This window comes from Thamnophis elegans, chromosome Z (genome assembly GCF_009769535.1).
Source record: "Thamnophis elegans isolate rThaEle1 chromosome Z, rThaEle1.pri, whole genome shotgun sequence".
Classification (NCBI taxonomy): Eukaryota; Metazoa; Chordata; class Lepidosauria; order Squamata; family Colubridae; genus Thamnophis; species Thamnophis elegans.
In genome coordinates this window covers 18,737,952-18,759,100 of record NC_045558.1, presented here as the reverse complement: position 1 = coordinate 18,759,100, position 21,149 = coordinate 18,737,952, and the positions used below count along the sequence as shown (strand labels likewise).

Here is a 21,149-nt window from a genome sequence, read left to right as displayed (position 1 = left end):
CATTCATTTATCAAATTTATCTGTCTTTGCTCTGTGTGTGACAAAGATCAAGTAAAGGCACAATATTAAAGTAACTTTGTAAAAGACTCATAAAAGCATAAATAACTACTATTATAAATCAGGACACTGGTAAAAAAATAAAATGTACAAACAGAAAGAAAGACAACACCTATAAATGGGATCAACCATGACTGTTCTTTAGAAGGAAGTCAGATTCTGAAGATGAAACTCAAATACTTTGGCCACCTAATGAGAAGGAAGGACTCACTGGAAAAGATCCTAATGTTGGGAAAATTGAGAGCAAAAGAAGAAGGGGACGACAGAGAATGAGGTGGCTGGATGGAGTCACCGAAGTAGCAGGCATGAGCTTAAATGGGCTTCAGAGGATGGTAGAGGACAGGAAGGCCTGGAGGAACATTGTCCATGGGGTTGCAATGGGTCGCAACTAACAACAAATAAAACAATAAATAAAAGCCACCTTAGTCAAATATTTCTCAGCCTTGCATTGGAAATTTCTGCTCATGTCTGTTTGTCCATCTCCTTGTCAAAATCTAAATTAACAAGGAAACATGAAATATCCAACAGGAAGAACAAAAGGCTTTTAGTCCTATCTTTCTGAACTAATAACCCAGGACCTCAAGATTGGCAGACAAAATACTAAGTTTCAAACTGATTGCAGATCAATGGGTAGATGTTGAAAAGAATGAATGCCAACGGGTATATTGGACAGCATTTTTGGTGCCCTGATTTCTTTCTCTTATACAAAGGAAACATGGAGCATCAAATCAGTCTACTCTGTTGTTGTCAGACATTAAAATAAATATCTGGGTTTTTCAATATGTTGTTCTACAACACATTTTCCATTTTTCTAACTGTAGAAGAATTCTTGATGAGCTGTATTTTCCACTTAACATACTTAATATTGAAGTTTTTCTTCAATATAACTTTTCTTAGGACTGCTATAAGATAGTCCATGGAAGGAAGAGGCATTAGAGGATGATCTCGTAAATCTTTAAAGGACCCACTTTAGAGATCTCACATGAAGATTTTAAGTCACCTTTTTAGGACTTAGTTAAGATATTTAAATTTAGTCACTGGACCAGGGCTTGTGGTGGGGTTGTGTAGAGAGCCAGAACACACAGTTGTGGTTGATTGGTTGAATATTGCTGGCTCCAACCTGAGGCAATCTGCACTGTGATTGGGAAGAAGGATTTTCCCTTTTCCCCCTGCCTTTTTTTCCTGTGGTGCCCTGTACGCTCTGTAATTTACCTCATGATCCTCCTGTTTGCCTGACTATCTTGTTTGATGTATATATAGATATAAAATATATTTATTTATATAGAACTTAAGTTTGTGTCAGCCTCTCTAATTCCATAGGGACACCTGCTGCCCAATTCCCTGGCATAGAGCTCTGATAACATGAAGCAGTGAAAATCTGCAAATATTTAGAAAATCCACAAGGATATGATTATCTCTTCACAGAATGGTAGCTGGATGAAAGAGCTACCAATTCAATATGTTGTCCCCAGCACTGTCTAAACAGCTGCCTCTGAGAAAAATACAAAATAGTAACTTGGTTGCCCTTCTCTTCCTCCCTATTCTTAGGTATATCAATTACGAATCTTTGAATTCTAATTACTATAACCAACTGATAATTGATATCCACTCCCAACTTCTCTAGTTCCATGTAAAAGTCATCAAAACCCAGCACAAACACTACATCCTCTATCTGTGAATTTCATCAATTTCATTTAAAAAAAAAAAATTAAAAGTAGCTCATCAAAAAATGAAAGGATGAGGAATGGAAAATGTCTCTGGTAGGCTCTAGCTATTTCTTGGGTTCAAATGATGAGCTAATATTTTGAACTATTTATAAAGTAGTTCAACAGCGAAAATGTCCCTAAGTACCAAGTTCAAAAAGGGCTTCTAACTAATACTTTGTGAATTGTAAATAAAGAAATCTATAGCAGAAGATATAATATCCTCTACAGACACAATTAAGGGAATTGCTTTAATGCACTTGAAACTTTTAATCTTCACAATCTTTGAAGTGGCTGCAAGGATTGCTTCTATTTAAAGTTTGAAGAGCCCATGCTATGCTAAAAGTTTTACAATGATGTAAAGCATTAAAATAAATAATCTTATTTGGTCAGATCTATATTCATTAACTGTATTACCTAGCAAGGGAATAAAAATACAAAGTTTTAATTCTACTAATGTATTTCAGTTATGCATTAGCTGGGCACTATAGTAATTAAGGATATTGTTGAACAACATTCACTGACTCTTCACTAAAGCCAAATTTTCACTGTTATTCACTGGGAGTTTCTCTATCCTTCTCTCCCCCCCCCCTTCCCGGCTCTCTGTGTGTGTATACAATCCAAACTAAATCCTAGGAACTGAACTTAATGGAATTAAATTCTGACAAATATGTAATGATGATGTTGTTGGTGTCTTTAAACATTTAGTTCAATGGTGGATTCCAGATCCCGTTGCAACCAGTACAGTGAAATGGGGCCGGGCGCCCGCCACATGAACGTGTAAAGCATATGTGCACACGTGCGCAGGTCGTACATGCATATTTACTGCCCGCAATTCCTCAGCTGCTCGGCAGAGCATCACATAGGTGTCGTGCACTCTGTGCGCCTGCACGGAAGCCCCAAAAGTTTCAAATACCAGTAAGGAGCGTGGGCCCTCTGGAGCACCGTACCAGAACGGTACCTGGTGCCCCTGGCAGGCACCGGTTGTAACCCACCACTGATTTAATTGGCTTTTAGTACTAATGCAATGTTCAGACAATAATGATGTACGCATAAATGTAACAAAACTCAATATGAAAATTACCTCCTGATCTTAAAATTGCAGGGAGAAGTTAAATAGTAAACAGTACAATATGGCACAAAATAATCTCAATTTACATAACAAACTGACTGAAGGATCCCTTCTGTCAGATAATGTGTCCAACAACACATATACCTGAATGTCTAGGACAGTGATGGCGAACCTTTTTTGGCTTCCATGCCAAAAGCGGGGGGAGTGCAGGAGGGGTGTCGTGTGCTGGCATGCCATACCCATAATGCTATGCACATGACCCCCCCCCCCACTGTGTGCATACATGCGCAACCAGGAACACCTCCCTCCTCCCATTTTTGGCACGGTTTTTTTGCCCTCCCCAGGTTCCAGAGGCTTTCTAAGAGCCTGGGAAAGGGGAAAACAACCTCCCCCCCACCCCCAGACGCCATCCAGAGGCCTCAGGAGTTTCCCTGAAGGCTCTGGAGGGCAAAAAATAGACCTATGGGGAACCTGGAAGTTCGGGAGGCTTTCCTGAAGGCTCCAGAGGGTGAAAAATGGCCCTATGGCCAAACTGGAAGTCTCTTCCTGAACTTCCTGTTTGCCCATAGGGCCAGTTTTTCATGCACAGGAGGCTTCAAGGAAGCCTCCGGAGGCAAAAACAGCCTCAAAAGAAGGCCAAAGTCAGCTAGCCAGCGCACACGCCAAGAAAGGAAGGATAAAATGACAAATATCTGCCCCTTCTCACTTCTAAAGATTGATGTGTGAGTGTTCACGAAGTCCCATTCCTGCTTGATATGTCTAACATATTGTCAGTCAAGTGATTCAGGTCACATTTGAGAATCAAAGATTTCGTCTCAATTCTGTTTCGGAGGCTCGAGACTTCTATTACAAGACCTTGAAGGCGGGGCTTCCTGACTCACTTGGAAAAGAGGAGAGACAAGTCGAAGGAGAAGGCAAGCAACGGACCACATGGCTGCAAGATGGAGGGGGTAGCTTTTCCTCCCTCGGAGAAGCAGAAAAGCGGAGATCGAGGATTTAGACATTCTAAATTACTCGCCAAAGTTGTGGATTGAATGGGGGTTTGCGACCTCTCTCCGGTAGAAAAAGCGGAACTTATTGGTGGGGTGATACTGAATGTATATATGTAAAATGAATGCAGAATGATTTATGTTGTTTAAATTCTGTTAGAAGGGAAAGTTGGATGAGATTATTTTAAAACAGAAGGTAAACTGATTCTTGTTGAAAGTATTATTTGAATATGTGGAATGATCCATGCTATTTAATTTTTATTAGAAGGGAAAGCCTGGTGAAATTATTTTGAGCTAGCTTTTAAACTAATGTTTGCATAAATTTGATAGTGGTAAATATCAGAGAAGCAAGGGATGAGGGTAAAATGCATGCGGAATGATTTACGTATATTGGTGGGGTGATACTGAATGTATATATGTAAAATGAATGCAGAATGATTTATGTTGTTTAAATTCTGTTAGAAGGGAAAGCTGGATGAGATTATTTTAAAACAGAAGGTAAACTGATTCTTGTTGAAAGTATTATTTGAATATGTGGAATGATCCATGCTATTTAATTTTTATTAGAAGGGAAAGCTTGGTGAAATTATTTTGAGCTAGATTTTAAACTAATGTCTGCATAAATTTGATAGTGGTAAATATCAGAGAAGCAAGGGATGAGGGTAAAATGTATGCGGAATGATTTACGTTGTTTAAATCCTATTAGAAGGGAAAGCTGGTTGGGATCATTTTAAGATAGAATGCAAACTGATTTTTGTGTAAAGTAATACTTGATCCACGCTGCTTAAAGTTCACTAAGAAGAGAAAGTTTGGTCAGATTATTTTGAATTACTGTTTGAAAATAAGGTTAAGAAAGATTACTTACGCTGTTTAAATCCTATTAGAAGGGAAAGTTTGATTATTCTTCTGTAAAGTAATATTTGAATATGTGGAACGATCCACGCTGCTTAAATTTTACTAGAAGGGATTATTTTTGAGCTAGATTGTATATTGATGTCTATACAAATTTGTATAAATGTTTATCTGAATACAAGGTTAAGGAAGAGGAACGGGAGAGTCTACAGGAGGTCTGGGTAGATAACAAAGAAGCAAGAGACGAGAATAAAATATAGATAGAATGACTTACACTATTTAAGCATAGATAAAGATGGGGGGGCTGAGCTTAACACAAAGAGTTCTTTTTTTTTCTTTTTTCTTTTTTTTTTTTTTTTTTTGTTTTTCTTTCCTTTAATATATTACTTTTATTTTTAATCCATACGAACATAAGATACTTTAGATAGAAGGCAGTGCCAGGTGTGGGCCCTGGGAAGTCGGGAGGATTAGGGATGGGGATTTATGGGGGGTGGGTGGGTGGGTGTCAACATAGTCTCAATAAGAACAAGAATGCACTTATATACGGTTGTTCCTTTTTTTTCTTTTTTTTCTCTTTTCTTTCTTTATATTTTTTTTTCCTTGGTTTATTTTACTTTTTATCAGATTATAATAAACAACACTTGAATAAAGGAATACACCAAGGAGGGAGGTAGAGGGAAAGAAGAGGGAGGAGTAAGGAAGGAGTAAGGGGAATGTAAGGAGGGTGTGTTGGGAGTAAGGAAGGTTTGAGGGGAAAGGGAAGTAGGAGGGGAGTGTTAGAGGGAGGAAAGGAAAGTTGGAGGGGGTAGATGGGGTGTATGGAGGATGGAAGTGTCAGGTGGGGTTGTGAATGATGAGTTGTGTTTTCTTTTTTATTTTGTTTTTTTAAAAAAAATTTTCTTATAGCAAATACCCTGTATATAAGTGATTGTAAAATGGAATGTGAAAATGAATAAAATATATTTTTTTAAAAAAGTGATTCAGGTATTACACTTGGCTATTGAGACCACTATAAAGGTAAAGGTTTCCCTCGCACCTATGTGCTAGTCATTCCCAACTATAGGAGACGGTGCTCACCTCTGTTTCAAAGCTGAAGAGCCAGCGTTGTCCGAAGAAATCTCCATGGTCATGTGGCTGGCATGACTAAACACCAAAGGCACACGGATCGCTGTTACCTTCCCACCAAAGATGGTTCCTATTTTTCTACTACATTTTTACATGCTTTCAAACTGCTAGGTTAGCAGAAGCTGGGACAAGTAATGGGAGCTCACTCCGTTACGTGGCGCTAGGGATTCGAACCACTGAACTGCTGACCTTTTTGATCAACAAGCTCAGCATCTTAGCCACTGAGCCACCGTGTCCCTCAATATAGTGGTCTCACTATATTCTGACCTAGATTCAACTTCTGCGGAATGAATTGCTTCCCTCAATTAACCCCATTTCTTGAAACTACTTCCTTGAAACACTTTATAATATTCAAAGATCAAAACTATCAAGTCAGGCATTTATATCCAACCATGCTTTGAAATCAATAATGCCAACTAATGATTTCATAGTATTTTTGTCCATCAGGACTCCTCGGGGATGGGATTCAGTCTACCTAAGGATAATTTAGGAAAAAATATTTGGCTTCTAATTAGAAATCCCATTCTCTTTTATGAAATGGAAGAGCTTCCTAATTTATTATTATACATTCCACTCATAATGTGGAAAGGTGAACTGAAGGTGGAAGGTTACAGGGGAAGTATTACCCCATATGGCTTAATCATTTTACTATGGAAGAAAGTCCAATTCAGTTAAGCAGGGTCGGCAAGTGGTTTGTCCCAAAGCAAGCAAATAAGTATTATTAAATGTCTGAATACTTTCTACTTTTAAAAAGAGAAAGAGGGAAAAGAAGCCTTCAGGATCAGGATTTTTAAGCATGGTTATGTTTTTCATGTTCAAAACCTCATCACCCTCTCCAGTACTTTATTCCAGTCAGTTCTCATTAAGAATTTGTTTCCATTGTTCATGCCCTGTTACACAATTTCAGTTTAATTAATTATCCCGCTGATATGAAATCACCAAAGAATTCTTTCTTTCTAGGTACATGCAAACTCATTAACATCAAATATAATAGTTTTTTTTTAAACCACTATAGAAAAATACTTAAAGAAAAAGGCATTCAGTTGTGGAATGAAATTCTGACTTGTTTTATCACTTCTATCTCAAAAGTAATTTAACTTTCTTGAAAATAAATGTCTTGTTTAAAATTTTGGGTTAGAACACTAAAAGGCATAACTGTATTTGAAATGTATTCAAATATGTAAATGGAATACATATTCTAGAAGGCCACCAGTAAGACTTCTGATTCAACTTGCTTTCAAAAACAAACATGTAATTTAATGACAAAAGAAAAAGAAAATAATAACTGTAATAATAGCTTTAGAATCTTCAGCTTAAGTAACTAACATGAGACTAAGAAATACTATATGGGTTTTACTTCCACACAAAGTGAACAAAACTGCAGAAAAATGTTAAAAGGTTTTTAAGGAACCAGCAAAGGAACCAGCAATGACCCAGGCCTGCCACATCCCCCCAAAACAATTTTCCGGTGGTGCCATAGACGCTACCATCTTGTTTTTCGCTTCTAGGCATGCATAGAACAATTTTATTGCACTGTGCATGTGCATGCAGCACGCCCATGAGTGAACTGGCAGTAGTGCCGGCTGGTACCACCCCGTATTGGATACGATGGCTCAGTGGCTAAGACGCTGAGTTTGTTGATCAAAAAGGTTGGCAGTTCAGCGGTTTAAATCCCTAGCATCGTGTAATGGAGTTCGAGTTCGAAAGCACGTAAAAAAATGCAAGTAGAAAAATAGGGACCAACTTTGGTGGGAAAGGAACAGTATTCCATGTGCCTTCAGCATTTAGTTATGCTGGCCACATGACCACAGAGACGTCTTTGGACAGCGCTGGCTCTTCAGCTTTGAAATGGAGATGAGCACCGCACCCTTTAGTCGGGAATCACTAGCACATATGTGCAAGGGGAACGTTTACCTTTACTTAATGGAAACTAAAATTCATAACTTCCCAGGGTCCACTAAATTGCCTACCTCTATATGCCTGTATGATTGTGAATATATATAAAATTAATATTTCATATTAGATTATCATAAACAGATATATGTTACCTGTTCTTGTCTCTCCAGCCATTTATCTACCATGGGATGAGTGGCACTTAATGAAGATCGAGCATTATCCCGCTGAAATTGGTTAGAAGACCAGGTACTGGTGTCCCGAGGGAGACTTCTGTAATTTTCATCTTTCTGTTTTAAAACAAAGGGAGGAAACTCCTATGATATAAAGCCAAAGCAAAAAACACTGTCTAAGAATAACAACCTTAGAGCAAGACTGGAAAAGATGGCTCTCCAAGACTGACTGGTCAATAAACAATTGGAATATTTCCACTGGAAATCTTCTGTAGAACTTCAAAGAACTCCTACAGAGAGTTGTAGGAGTTGACTTACAACTACAATCAGAACCAGAATTTCTATTCCTAAGCAGGACCGTTATTTGTTGAATTGTGCCTCATTTTATGACCTTTTGGTTAAGCAAATAACTGCAGTTGTTAAGTGAATCACATGCTCAGTAAGTAAATATGTTTTCCTCCCTTGGCTATCCTTATTGGAAGCTATCTGAGATGATTGCACATGGCCATTTGATAATCCCAGGATGCTGAAACCATCATAAATATACTCCAGTTGCCAAGAACCTGAATTCTGAACACAAGACCATATGACGAGTCACTTTTTTATGCTATTGTAACTTCAAACAGTTGTTAAATGAATAGTTGCAAGTAGAGGACTACTTAAAGAATACTCCCAAACTCACTGTTACATTAGGACCAACCAAAGATGAATCCAGTTAATTAAGCAGTCAAGCAAGGATTGTGTGCTTCTCGATGGTTAGGATTCTAGGTTGGGGGTTAACTAACCCACATTCAACACCCAAGTACTGCTGTGTGGTGGGGTGACCTCCTATCATTTATTTATTTATTTTATTTATTTATTTATTAGACTTATATACCGCTTCATAGGGCTTTCAGCCCTCTCTAAGCAGTTTACAGATTTTTTAGCAAATTGAGTCAGCAACTTGCCCCCACAGTCCTCATTTCACCCACCTTGGAAGGATGGAAGGCTGAGTCGACCTTGGGCCGGTGAGGTTTGAACCGCTGAACTGCAGAACAGAGTCAGCTGAAGTGGCCTGCAGTACTGTACCCTAACCACTGCACCACCTCGGCTCAATTCTCTCCAGCTCCTTGACAGGTATATGTAGGGAGCACCCGCAAATGTGCCCTGGGCATAGGTGATGTCATCAGCTAATCCTTTCAACCTGGAAGTGTGTTAAACACTTCCTCCAACATGAATGGGACAGGATTTGGCTTATTTAGTGAATATCTCAGGTACAGCATTCTAAACCTGTTTCTCTTTGGAATCAAATGCAGCGGAATACATTAAGAAAACAGTATTTATGTTCCACCTGATATCTATAAATTTCTGTTTGCCATTATAAACTCAAGATGCGCCCATGTGCTCCCATCTGTCTATCAAAATAAAACAGAATTAAACTTTTAAAATGTTAAAATGTAACTAGGGGGTACAACAGGCACTGAAGACAGCCCAGAAATTTATCTTTATGCTACTAACATATACATCCAAAAGCCTTTGGTAAAAGGCAGCCGGTCAGATACATACCTCCTCTTTATGCCAGAAATGTATTTGCAATTATTAAAAGCCAGAAACAATTATTAAATTAATTGAAATGGTGCAAAGGTAAGATAAAATCAAAGTCAAGACAAGCAATATAAATTAATGTGAATGAAACTCACTCCAAAGCCTTAATTTACTGATGTGAACTTATATGACAACTTTTGAGTGAGCTGATAATGATCCTTGAAAACAAGTCAGAAAGATAATGAAGAGTTAATTCCCAATTCTATATTGACTGATAATTATAATTTCCTGTGTGTACTTTTGGAACAGGATTGCCTGAATAATCCTGGATCATCTTTCAATTTCCATTAAATTATCTCTCTCGGAAGATGTGTATGTTCTTCTGCAAACTACCAACACTAGGATCCTCAGAGCTTATACGTCTATTTCAAATGCATAATCTTATCTTACTCCTAGTTTACTACAGAACCACTGTTTATTTATTAGATTTTTATCCCACCTTTGTTATTTTTACAGAGAAGGCCTATTTTATCCTCTTATTATGGATTACAAACTAAAAGTAAAATTTAAAAAATAAAATAAAACTTAAAATATGCCTGGTTCTCTTGCCCCTACCCAAGTAACTATTTGCATAAAAAAGAAGAACTTCTAGTCATCTAGTTAATCTAACATGTATTATCATAGTCCAGAATCAAGGACTCTGTGAAGTAGAGAAAAAAAATATAAACTTTAAATGTAAATAAAATGTATATTTTTATATCAAATTTCTCAAAAGTATACATTATGACAAATGGCCATTATGTAACCTTGAGTATCTGATAGAGAAAATATCATAGAGAGCTTACAAGGATCATGCAGAACTAAAAAATATTAAAATATTTAATAGGCTTGGGAAGTCACTATTCTTTGTCAAGCATTATTAAACCTGGAAACAGGGAAGTAAATTAAAATGGCAAAGAGGTCAATTATCATAATAGCCCTCTGTGAAAAGCTGACATCTGTCCAGGGCTCAGAATCAGATAACCAAGTTATCTGATTAATAAATTTAATCAGTAGAAACAGTTCAGGAATTCAAATAGGTATACCATAAAGCTCTTAACTATAAAAAGCTACTAATATCAGTATGCATCAGCTATAGTGTGCTGCCAAAAACAAGGTTTTAACACCTCTGTATTTGAGGTATCTAGCCACCTAAGACTACTGAGTCAGCAGATCTACTTGGGAATGAAATGGAGAGTAGACAGTCATTTCTTGCCCTACCTCCCACATAATCACTGGTTTTGTTCATTGGGGTTCACATGGAGGTGAATCTAACTATCATTATTTTTTGAAACTACAGAGTCACTAAGAGTGAGTGGGTGGCCAAATTTGGATGGATGGATGGATGGATGGATGGATGGACGGACAGCAAAATTCACTTAGAAAATGTCTCGCTTAGCAACAGAAACTTTGAGGTCAACTGTGGTCATAAGTCAAGGACTGCCTGTATTTCAATAATATTCACAGATAAGTGAGAGAAAATTGTTTCTATTTGTGAGATTTATCCTGCTTTATAGTAAAAAAAAAAAAACACACCACCCCAATATTCTTGTGGTAGATTTTTGCCTATTAAGATATCACCTTAAAGTCACAGGGAAACTAAATTCTCCCTGGAATCACATTATACTTTTAATGACCTAATGGACACGCCCATGCATATTTTTTGGAGTCAATATGTAAGTGAATTGCAACTGGCTTCTTTTAAGATATCCCCCTCCCCCCTCTTGCTAACCTTCCAGAACTTCAATATATTTGCAGAATTTTGCCAGATACATATACAAGAAACCAAACATTGGATTGTTCTCTATTGAATATAATGGTCATTAAACTATCTAACTTAAACCCTTCTCTGTATTAGCATGTTAATGCACATTTCTGCACTTAAAACAAATAGTCAATTGTGTTAAAAATCCCATTACACCCTTGAAATTTTGTATATTCAGAAACAAATGCTGGAGTTGTTGGATCCGATACAGTGCTCAATATAATTTAATAATCGGGAAAACATTGTTGATATTTATCAAAGTAATAATGGCACAATGGATTATAATTGAAGTCGATTTCTGGGAGGGAAGAAAAGTAATCCATATGGTTTATTTAAAGGAGTTGTCTATAACACCTGCCATTGTTCTATTTTGCACCTACTTTACTTTCAATTTTTAATTGTTTGTTTGTTTGTTTGTTTATTATTTATAGGCCACCCTTTTCCCTGAGGGGACTCAGGGCGGCTTACAATTTGTGGGGAGGGGAATACAAGACAAGACATGAGACAATACATAAGTAAAAATAGAACACAACATTCATTCATCATTCGGGTGTTTCCATCTCCTAATCACATTTGATCACTTTATATCAATATATATGTCCTAGTATCAGTGGTGGGTTGCAGGAGGTACATCCCAGTACGAGTGGACCGGAGCTTGCCCGGAGCACCAGGTACTGTTCCGGTACAGTGCTCAGGAGGGCCCACTCACCCACCCTCGCTCCTTACCTGTCACTTAAAGCCTTTGGCGCTTCCATGCACGTGCATAGCATGTACAGCGCCTGTGTGACACTCCGCCGAACATCTGGAGCATCGCAGAGGCATCGCTGGAAGGTAAGATGCAGGCACGCGCTGTCCGTGTGTGCGCGTGGGGCGCACGGGTTCATGTGGATGACGCCGGGCCCTGTTGCAACCGTACTGGTTGGAACAGGATCCGGAACCCACCACTGCCTAGTATATTATCTTGGTTTTGTCATCTTTCTTTCAAGGTCTCTCTCTAGGTTACTTTTTATTCCTGTAGCAAATTGTAAATATATCAACTATGGTGATATTCGTACCTTCACTGAACAATTCCTACTGTGCTCTTAATCTCTTTTCTGAGTTCAGATACACTGAACTGACATATGTGATTAAATCTCCCTTATTATAGTTGTCTCTAGAGTAAAAAATATGTGACAGTCAAGTTAATAGTGAAGTTGCTGACTTTAAAAACTTGGTTTTTTTTAAAGGTACCATATTTTTTATAAAACTTTGTCTTACAATGTTTCCATTTAATTCATTAGGGGGGGGGGTTCCCCATAACTACCTATCATCAGCTAAGCTTTCTATAATGGATATTCATTATTTGTGGCTTTGATCAGTTCTATTATCAACAAGAAACAGCTTGCATGATATAATTCAAATTAGGAACTGCAAATCCACTTCTTTCTGGTATCTTGCAAAAAAATTGAATTTTACTCTTGATTCCCCCGCCCCGCCCCCCCCCCCTAGTCTTTCTGTCTATATATGAAGTTATTGTTCTTTGAAGAATCTTGAATGGTTTTGTTGGAATATAGAATAAGTTCCATTTTAAATAAAAAAAACATATTAGATAATATATTCACATATGTTGTTGCAATGAGGCTTAGCAAAGAAAAATGTTAGTTTCTTCCATTTCTCTAGGTCCTTTTATTGTTATCCCACCTTTATTGTTTTTAGAAGTAACCCAAGGCCAAAACATCTTCCTCTTCTTATTTTCCTCACAACAATAATCCTGTGAGGTGGCTTTGGCTGAAAGGGAGCAACTAGCTCAAAGTGACATAGCTGGGCCCGTGCTTATACATTAAAACAATACAACAGCAGAGTTGGAAAGGACCTTGGAGGTCTTCTAGTCCAACCCTCTGCCGAGGCAGGAAACTCTATACCGTTTCAGACAAATGGCTATCCAACATTTTCTTTAAGACTTCCAGTGTCCTGGAGGGAAGCTGTTCCACTGATTAATTGTTCTAACTGTCAGGAAATTTCTCCTCAGTTCTAACTTGCTTCTCTCCTTGATTAGTTTCCACCCATTGCTTCTTGTTCTATCCTCAGGTGCCTTGGAGAATAGTTTGATTCCCTCTTCTTTGTGGCAACCCCTGAGATATTGGAACATTGCTATCATATCTCCCCTAGTCCTTCTTTTCATTAAACTAGCCATGCCTAGTTCCTGCAACCGTTCTTCATATGTTTTAGTCTCCAATCCCCTAATCATCTTTGTTGTTCTTCTCTGCCTTCTTTCTAGAGTCTCCACATCTTTTCTACATCGTGGCGACCAAAACTGAATGCAGTATTCCAAGTGTGACTTTACCAAGGCCTTATAAAGTGGTATTAACACTTATAAAGTGTTAATACCACTTTAATGATCTTGACAAGGCATTATGAAGTGGTATTAACATTTCACGTGATATGTCAGGACTAGAAGTCATAATCTTCCACTTTCTAACCTAAGTGCCTTAACCATTAGGCCAACCTGGCTTACATTTTGTAGTTTTATCAATAAATATTATATTATTACAAATTATATTATAAGTATATAAATATTTTTTTAAATAAATATTAATATTTTTTTATAATTCTGGAGCCCAAAAATCACAGCCACAACAAGCTGTCCCATTGATCAGATTCAATTCTGTCAGTATTCAATGTCGTATCCAAATAAAGTGTTTTGGTGACGTGGAAAACTATCCAGGAAATCTTTTAAATAACCAATTTCATATTTAATGAGAACTCAAAAACTATGACAGCTTCCTACAGAAGGCAGGATATTAAAGTGCAATGAAAAGTTGGTTTAATACCATGGTTTATCCACAGCTAATGATAATTATTTGTTCAAACAATATTCAGCCCACATAATCCTCACTTAACAATCAAAGTTAAGATGGTCGTGTGATCACAGTTCAGGTACTTGGAAATCAGCTCATATTTATAACTGGATGCAATCTCCATAATCACATGAAGTGATTTTCTTTTTGTCATTCTCTAGCAAAAAATGCCCATTCGAGAAAATGGATTTGCTTAATAATCACATGTTTAGCAATTCTTATAATTCATTTTACAACCATCATAAAACTACCATAAAATTAAATCAGGTCATATGGGAACTGTCAGCTTCTGCTTTGCTGTTGCTTCAGCTGCCATTGAAACGGGGAGGGAGGGCATTGTATTTGGGTGGGGTTACTTATTGTGCTGGAGGAAGATTCTGGAGGTCTTTGGATGGACAGACTACGCATGCATGGATGTTTTCCCGCCTGGGTTAACGGCACCGACATTCCATCTTCGTGATGTCTTTTGAAGTTATCTCACACCTGACACTTGAAGGACTTATGATTGGACTAGGCCTATGATGCCAGGGGGTGTGGAATGGGCTATTCTATATATCAACTGCTTTCGCGCCTAATTAACCAGACTTTGCTATGCAACCGCTCTTTAACCATTTTTAATTAGTAAAAGTACATTTGATTTTCCACAAATGGAGTCTCTTGGTCTTCTTTCCTAATTATTAAATGGAGAGGTGCTGACAGGAACCTACATAACGACCGCAATGATCCATGACCAAAATTCAAAGCTCAATTGTGATTATTAGGTGAGGCCTATGTTTATTATTATAAGAGGGTGGCATTTAATCATGGACCCTGGAATGGAGAAAGGAAAGAGGTCTATATGAACAGGATTTTTTTACTTCTCTTTGAATATATAAGGAGTTCAAATTGGATGCACATTATTTTTCATGTTAAACTTTGGGGGAAAGGAAGAGCTACAGTATACTTGTGGATTTTGAGCAGAAGTTTTCTAACCCTCAAAGTGCAGGACTCTAATTTAATAGAGCCGTAGAGAGCCCAGAAAAAAATCTCACTTTCAAGAATAGCAACATTCTCCTTTATGTATATATTGAACAGATGCATGAAATAGAGGCAAGCCCTATTCTTGATCTACTGTGAAGGCCTCCAAGGGTTCAACTAGAGACCTGAAGTGAGATGGAAAGGAAGACTAATGCCTATGAAGAAATAAGTTTTGCCCTGAGATAATTAATCAATCAACTGGTCAAGGAAATAAGGAACTGGGACACAATTTTTATCACTATTTAACATTGGACTGTACTACGGGTGGATTACTGCTGGCATTACTGGCGGTTCAGTGTGCGCACGTTCTGCGCACGTGTACAGTTGCCTGTAAATAGGTCTGCACATGCACAGAATATTTTTAAAATGCCCCCCCCCAAAAAAAACCATGCTGCGGTGGGGAACCAGTTCGGAGGCCTGGCCAGCCTCGGTCACTGCCAGTTCCGCGACCCAGCTCGCCCGAACAAGTGCAAACCAGAGCGAATCGGTAGCAACCCACCTCTGGACTGTATGTATCAGTCAATAAAATACAATCTAAGATCAATGCAAGGACTTTTTGGCCCTGCCACCAATTCACAGCAGTTCTAACCAAGACAAGAGGTGCTATTTGAAACTTGCTACATCGGGGTCCCCAACCTTTCTGATTCCACGGACCGGCAGTGGTAGTGGTGGGCAGCGGGGAGGAGGGGATGGCTTCATAGTCAAATGAAGTTTAGCATGCTTACCCGCTGCTTGCATGTCCCGTTTCCACGGATCAGGGGTTGGGACCCTTGTGCTAGATGGCCTCTTTTCTAGATGCTGAGCCAGAAACAAGGAATCTTGCTCATAATGTATGCCACTAACTTATTAACGATTTGCATGAATGAAAAACATATCACTGCAGAATATCATTTACCATGAAAGGTAAAAACTGTTGAAGGACTAATGTGTATATGAAGAGATAGATTAAAAAAAAATAGAATTTTTACCTTAGAAACAGAAACAGTCATTTTGGGACTATTGTGTTTATATGGATGCCAGGCAGGCACACATTTCAGGACTTCAGGGCTCTATAATAAGGACATAGAGGCTAATTGTGTCCGTCAGCAAGTGACTTGTTACAAATGTTTGTATATATTAAATGAGACGGACACCATTGTTTGGCAGTCTCTATTCCCCTCTGGGTAGGTTCAGTTTATTTTATCATTCTACAATGCAATTGAACACTCTGCCTATTTCCTGATGATTTTGGAACTCTGACCTTGTAAACCAAAGCAGATGAGACAGGTGCAGTCCATAAGCCATGCTTAACAAAGCAGCCAGGTCTAGCAGCACAATTCCAGGTGTATATTAATCTGAATACACAGAGAAAGTCTGTACTACAAAATTATACCAATAGAGAAAGAGTCTTCTTGGAATAGGGGAGGAATGAAACAGCTAGAAATAATGGCGCTCCTTAATTGGGAAAACAAGAGACAAGAGCAAGTATTTAGTTCCAATCCTCACAAGGGCCAGAATATTTGCATTCTACTTTCTGCAAAAAGCATTTGAGGAAAAACAAATGCCTCTTACTCATCCTGTTTATCAAAAGCCTTTTAAAAATCCCTCTTCTCTGGCAACTGGAAGAACCAATCAGCTGTATGTGATCCAAATCAAGATGAAGGGAAGGAAGAAAGAAATTACTAAGTTAAAGGGTGGAGGGGGGTGTTTCTTCTTTAAACAATATTCCATTTGGATAGTGGCACTGAAAATCTGAATCCAAATTGTGGATTAAACCAAAATGCCACACTTATTTACAATGCAATTCTTGCAACTGGGATAACGCCCAATATTACATCTACATGACAGGCTAAACCAGTGTTTCTGAAACTTGCCAAGTTTAGAACATGTAGATTTCAACTACCAGATTTCCCCAGTCAGCACTGCTGGCTGGAGAATTCTGGGAATTGGAGTCCAAACATCTTAAAACTGCCAGGTTGAGGAAAATTGGGCTAAACAAAGAATTTGTGCAGATCATGTTCATTCCCAAGATTCAGGAATTCTGGCAGATTTTTCCCTATTGCTGCTCATTCTCCTTTCCTTAATCTCCCAATAAAACTTCAATAAAGATAATGCAAAACAAACAAAACACAATCACTGATTGATGTAATGTAATTACAGTGCAGACGCAGAGCTTCTGTCATGGGGGTACTTTTAATAAGACAAAAAGAAAAAAAAGAAAAAAAAGAAAGCAAAGCTATGTACATTTCTTCAGGTGCATTTTCAAAAAGAATTCTTATAACAAATAACACTTAAATAAACAATGATACAAGATTGTCCATCTACAGCAAGATGAGAATTAAATTATGACTACATTCAATTGTTAGAGCCCTTTCTTATTTTATTCTTATACCATGATTACTTTATAATATTTAAGTCCTTTTGTTCCCTATCACACAGCATTCAAAGTTTCTAAATTTAAGGCTCATTCGCTTTCTCTAACAATGTTATTTTTTATATTTTCCATTTTCTAATTGTGTAAGACCACCCACATTGGTCATCATTTTCTATTTTCATATCATAACATCGTACTTTCCTGTTTTGTTAAATAAGATCATAGCTGGTAGATGGGGAGGAGGGAAGCTGGAACTACACAGAACACGAGTTGTGTATTGCTTTAAAACAGCAGTTCTCAACCTGTGGGTCGAACGACCTTTTCACAGGGGTCACCGAGGAGCCTCCCGCGGAGAGGGTGGCAAGAAGCCAGTCCGAAGGGAAGGAGTGGCTCGGGTTCCCCACACGGCAAAAGGAGAGGGGTGTGTTTGTGTGTTTGTGTGTTTGTTTGTTTGTTTGTTTGTTTGTTTGTGTGTGTAAAGTAGGAGCCGGAATGGAGGCGAGGAGGGGGGAAAGACAGACGTGCATAGCACAGGACACTGGCAAAACAGCTCGCTCTGAGCGATGGAGGTTGATGGGCAGAGCTACGGAAGCCAAGAGGTACCATTTCTGAGGTGTAAAACAAGGCGGGGAAAATAAAATAAAATAATGTGGGATGCGCGTACCCTGAGATTCCCTATTAAGACTGTTACCCATGCTTTTAATAGGCTTTGGCCCCTCTCCTGCGTCTCCCTGCTGACCCAATCGCACAATCTGTTCTCCACCCTGAGAAGGCACGAGCCTCTCGCCTGCTTTTGCGATTCCGCATCCTTTGCAGGCAACTCAGTGTCGGGAAACGCTCCAGCCCTTTTCTTGTGCTTATCTCTTGTGCACATGTGCACAAGCAAAATACCCTCCAGAGCCAGGATCAAGGCGGAGGGGACAACGACTCTCCTCCTGCTGTCGCTACTGCGCAATGAGGTGAGTAACTGCATATGCAGCGCAGGAGACTCCTCAGTGCCAGACTCAGTACAGCGCGAGCCGCGGTTCCCTTCGTGTTGGCTCAGGAAGGAGGAGAATGGGAGGAGCAGCAGCAGTTGCTTGGGTGCAGGGAGGGAAGAGCTCCAGTTCTCCTACGCTGCAGTTCTCCTCCTTGTGCAGGGCTCTGGAACTTTTCCTTCTCTGCATCCAGAGACGGCTGCTCCAGCTCTTTCCTGAATCAACACGAAGGGGACCAACCTGAGTCTGGCACTGAGGAATCTCCTGCGCAGCGCAGGCAGCTACTCACTTCTCAGTGGCAGCAGCAGAAGGAGTTGCTGTCCCTGCCACCATGATCGTGGCCCAGAAGCGTATTTTGCTTGCACGGCAAGAAATAGATGAAAGACAAAGGGGAGAAAGAGAGAGAGAAGTTGAAATGTTTTTGGATATGTTATCTAAAGTTTTGATGGTCCTTAATGCACGTCAAGAAATAGATGAAAGACAAAGGGGAGAAAGAAAGAGAGAAGTTGAAATGTTTTTGGATATGTTATCTAAAGTTTTGATGGTCCTTAATGCATTAAACACTGGAGATCATGAGATCTACTTCTGCCATGGGCACAAATCCAGGGCGGCATTGGGATCATGTCACTTTTATTTAGCTCTAGGAAGGGGGCAATGACAACCACTTTTACAAAACCATGCCAAACCTTCCAAGAAAATTGCAGACTTTCCAGGCAGTCTTTAAAAACCAGAGATGATTAAATAGAAGATTTTTTAAAAAAAAAAAAAAAAAAACCTGATACCAAAGCTCAGTTCATTCATGTGTTGGCATGAATGAAAGGTTAATTGCCCTTTCAAATGCAAAATGGAATCATGCACACCTTCAAATATTCTGCACATTGAAAGCCAGATTCTAGCTATAGTAAGACCAATCCGTGGCTTAAAAATTAAAAATCTAGGTACATCCAAGCTATACCAATAAGTAGGTATGCTTCAAGATGAAATCTGAATTCCAAAGAAAACATTACACCAATTTATTCTCCATATGTATTATAGTTGTGTAATTGTTTTGCAACAGAAACAGAGGAAGCATTCCATGGTTTAGAAAGGAAGACATCTTGACTCTCCATAAGATTTTACTTTTGGAACATTCAGATTTCTACTTAAAAAGTAAGATTAAGATTAAGATTAAGATTTAGTTTATTTGTATGCCGCCCTTCTCCGGGAGGGACTCAGGGCGGTGAACAACTCAAAAGGAGAAAAGGGGATACAAACACAATACACGTAATTAAAATACACAAGAGTCATACAACCATACAAGTCGAGAGGGGAGGGGAACTCATCAACCCCAGGCCTGCCGGCACAGCCAGGTTTTGACGGCTTTCCAGAAGGCCTGGAGAGAGGTGAGAGTCCAAATCTCCGTGGGGAGTTCATTCCAAAGGGCCGGAGCCGCTACAGAGAAGGCCCTCCCCCGGGTGGTAGCCAGATGGCATTGGCTGGTAGACGGAACCCGGAGGAGGCCGACCGTGTGCGATCTAACGGGTCTATGGGAGGTAATTGGCAGCAGGCAGTCTCTCAAGTACCCAGGTCCAATAACATGAAGGGCTTTATAAGTTACGACTAGCACTTTGAAGCGTATCCGGAGACCGATCGGTAGCCAGTGCAGCTCGCGGAGGATAGGTGTAACGTGGGTGTACCGAGGTGTACCCACAATCGCTCGCGCGGCTGCATTCTGGACGAGTTGTAGTCTCCGAATACTCTTCAAAGGCTGCCCCATGTAGAGCGCATTGCAGTAGTAGATCACTGTTCCTTAAATGCGCTATTATTCCTTAAATGCACAATGATCTTTTACAATTATCAATTCCATGAAAAATATGTCCTTTTAAAAGGATATATTAATATATGTTGCACCACATACAATATTTCTCCCATCTTCTTGATTTAATGTTTCTTAGTGTCCAAATTCTCAGTGACTATACTAAAGCAATCAGATTCCTTTTCATTTGGTCATTCTGCTCATTTCTACAGATGTCATGTTTCAGGGAAGTCCTGGAAAATATCTTGCAAGACAAAAAAGCAAATGCTCAGCTGCTAATGATGCAAAGAAATGTAAACATAGTTGGGTGGTATTAATTTCCTATTCTTTTTTTAAAAAAAATATGGCTGCTTTATGATAAAATGCAAACACTAACATTTAGATTTTTCTATAAATATTCAGGGAAAAAAATAAACTTGAGGGTGCCAAGAATAAATATTGTAGCCCTGTTTTTCACATTTGTTGAAAAGGTCTTGAGAAAAATATAACCACATTTAGATTATTGTAGTTACTATCTTTAATAATAACAAAAGAAAAGTCTCCGCTTACAGATATTATATAATTTACAACCATTCATTTAGTGACCATTTAAAGTTATAATGGCACTGAAAAAAGAGATGTATGATCATTTATCACACTTACAACTTTTGCAATATCACCATGGTCATGTGATCAAAATTCAGGCCCTTGGCAACTGGCTCCTATTTATGGTGGTTGCATTTATTATATTTGCAGTATCCCAGGATCATATGATCACCTTTCGAGAGCTTCTGACAAACAAAGTTAATGGGGTAGCCAGTTCAATTTACAACTATGTTTCTAACTTAAGTGCAGTGACTCACTTAACTGTGACAAGAAAATGGGGCAAAACTCACTCAAAACTCACATAACAGTTGTTTAGAAACAATTGTCTCATCTAGCTACAAAAATATTGGGCTCAGTTGTGATCATAACTCAGGACTACATGTCTGTAGGGAT

The 21,149-nt window shown here is 38.8% G+C and overlaps 1 protein-coding gene across 1 annotated transcript in view; it reads right to left on the bottom strand.

The window, feature by feature from the left end:
• The window catches only part of PARD3 (par-3 family cell polarity regulator), a 492,108-nt gene that overhangs the window by 160,688 nt on the left and 310,271 nt on the right, over positions 1 to 21,149 (bottom strand). The window contains exon 5 of the mRNA XM_032237658.1: positions 7,847 to 7,981. Coding sequence (XP_032093549.1) covers positions 7,847 to 7,981 — 135 coding nt within the window. The remainder of the gene's footprint in view (positions 1 to 7,846; positions 7,982 to 21,149) is intronic.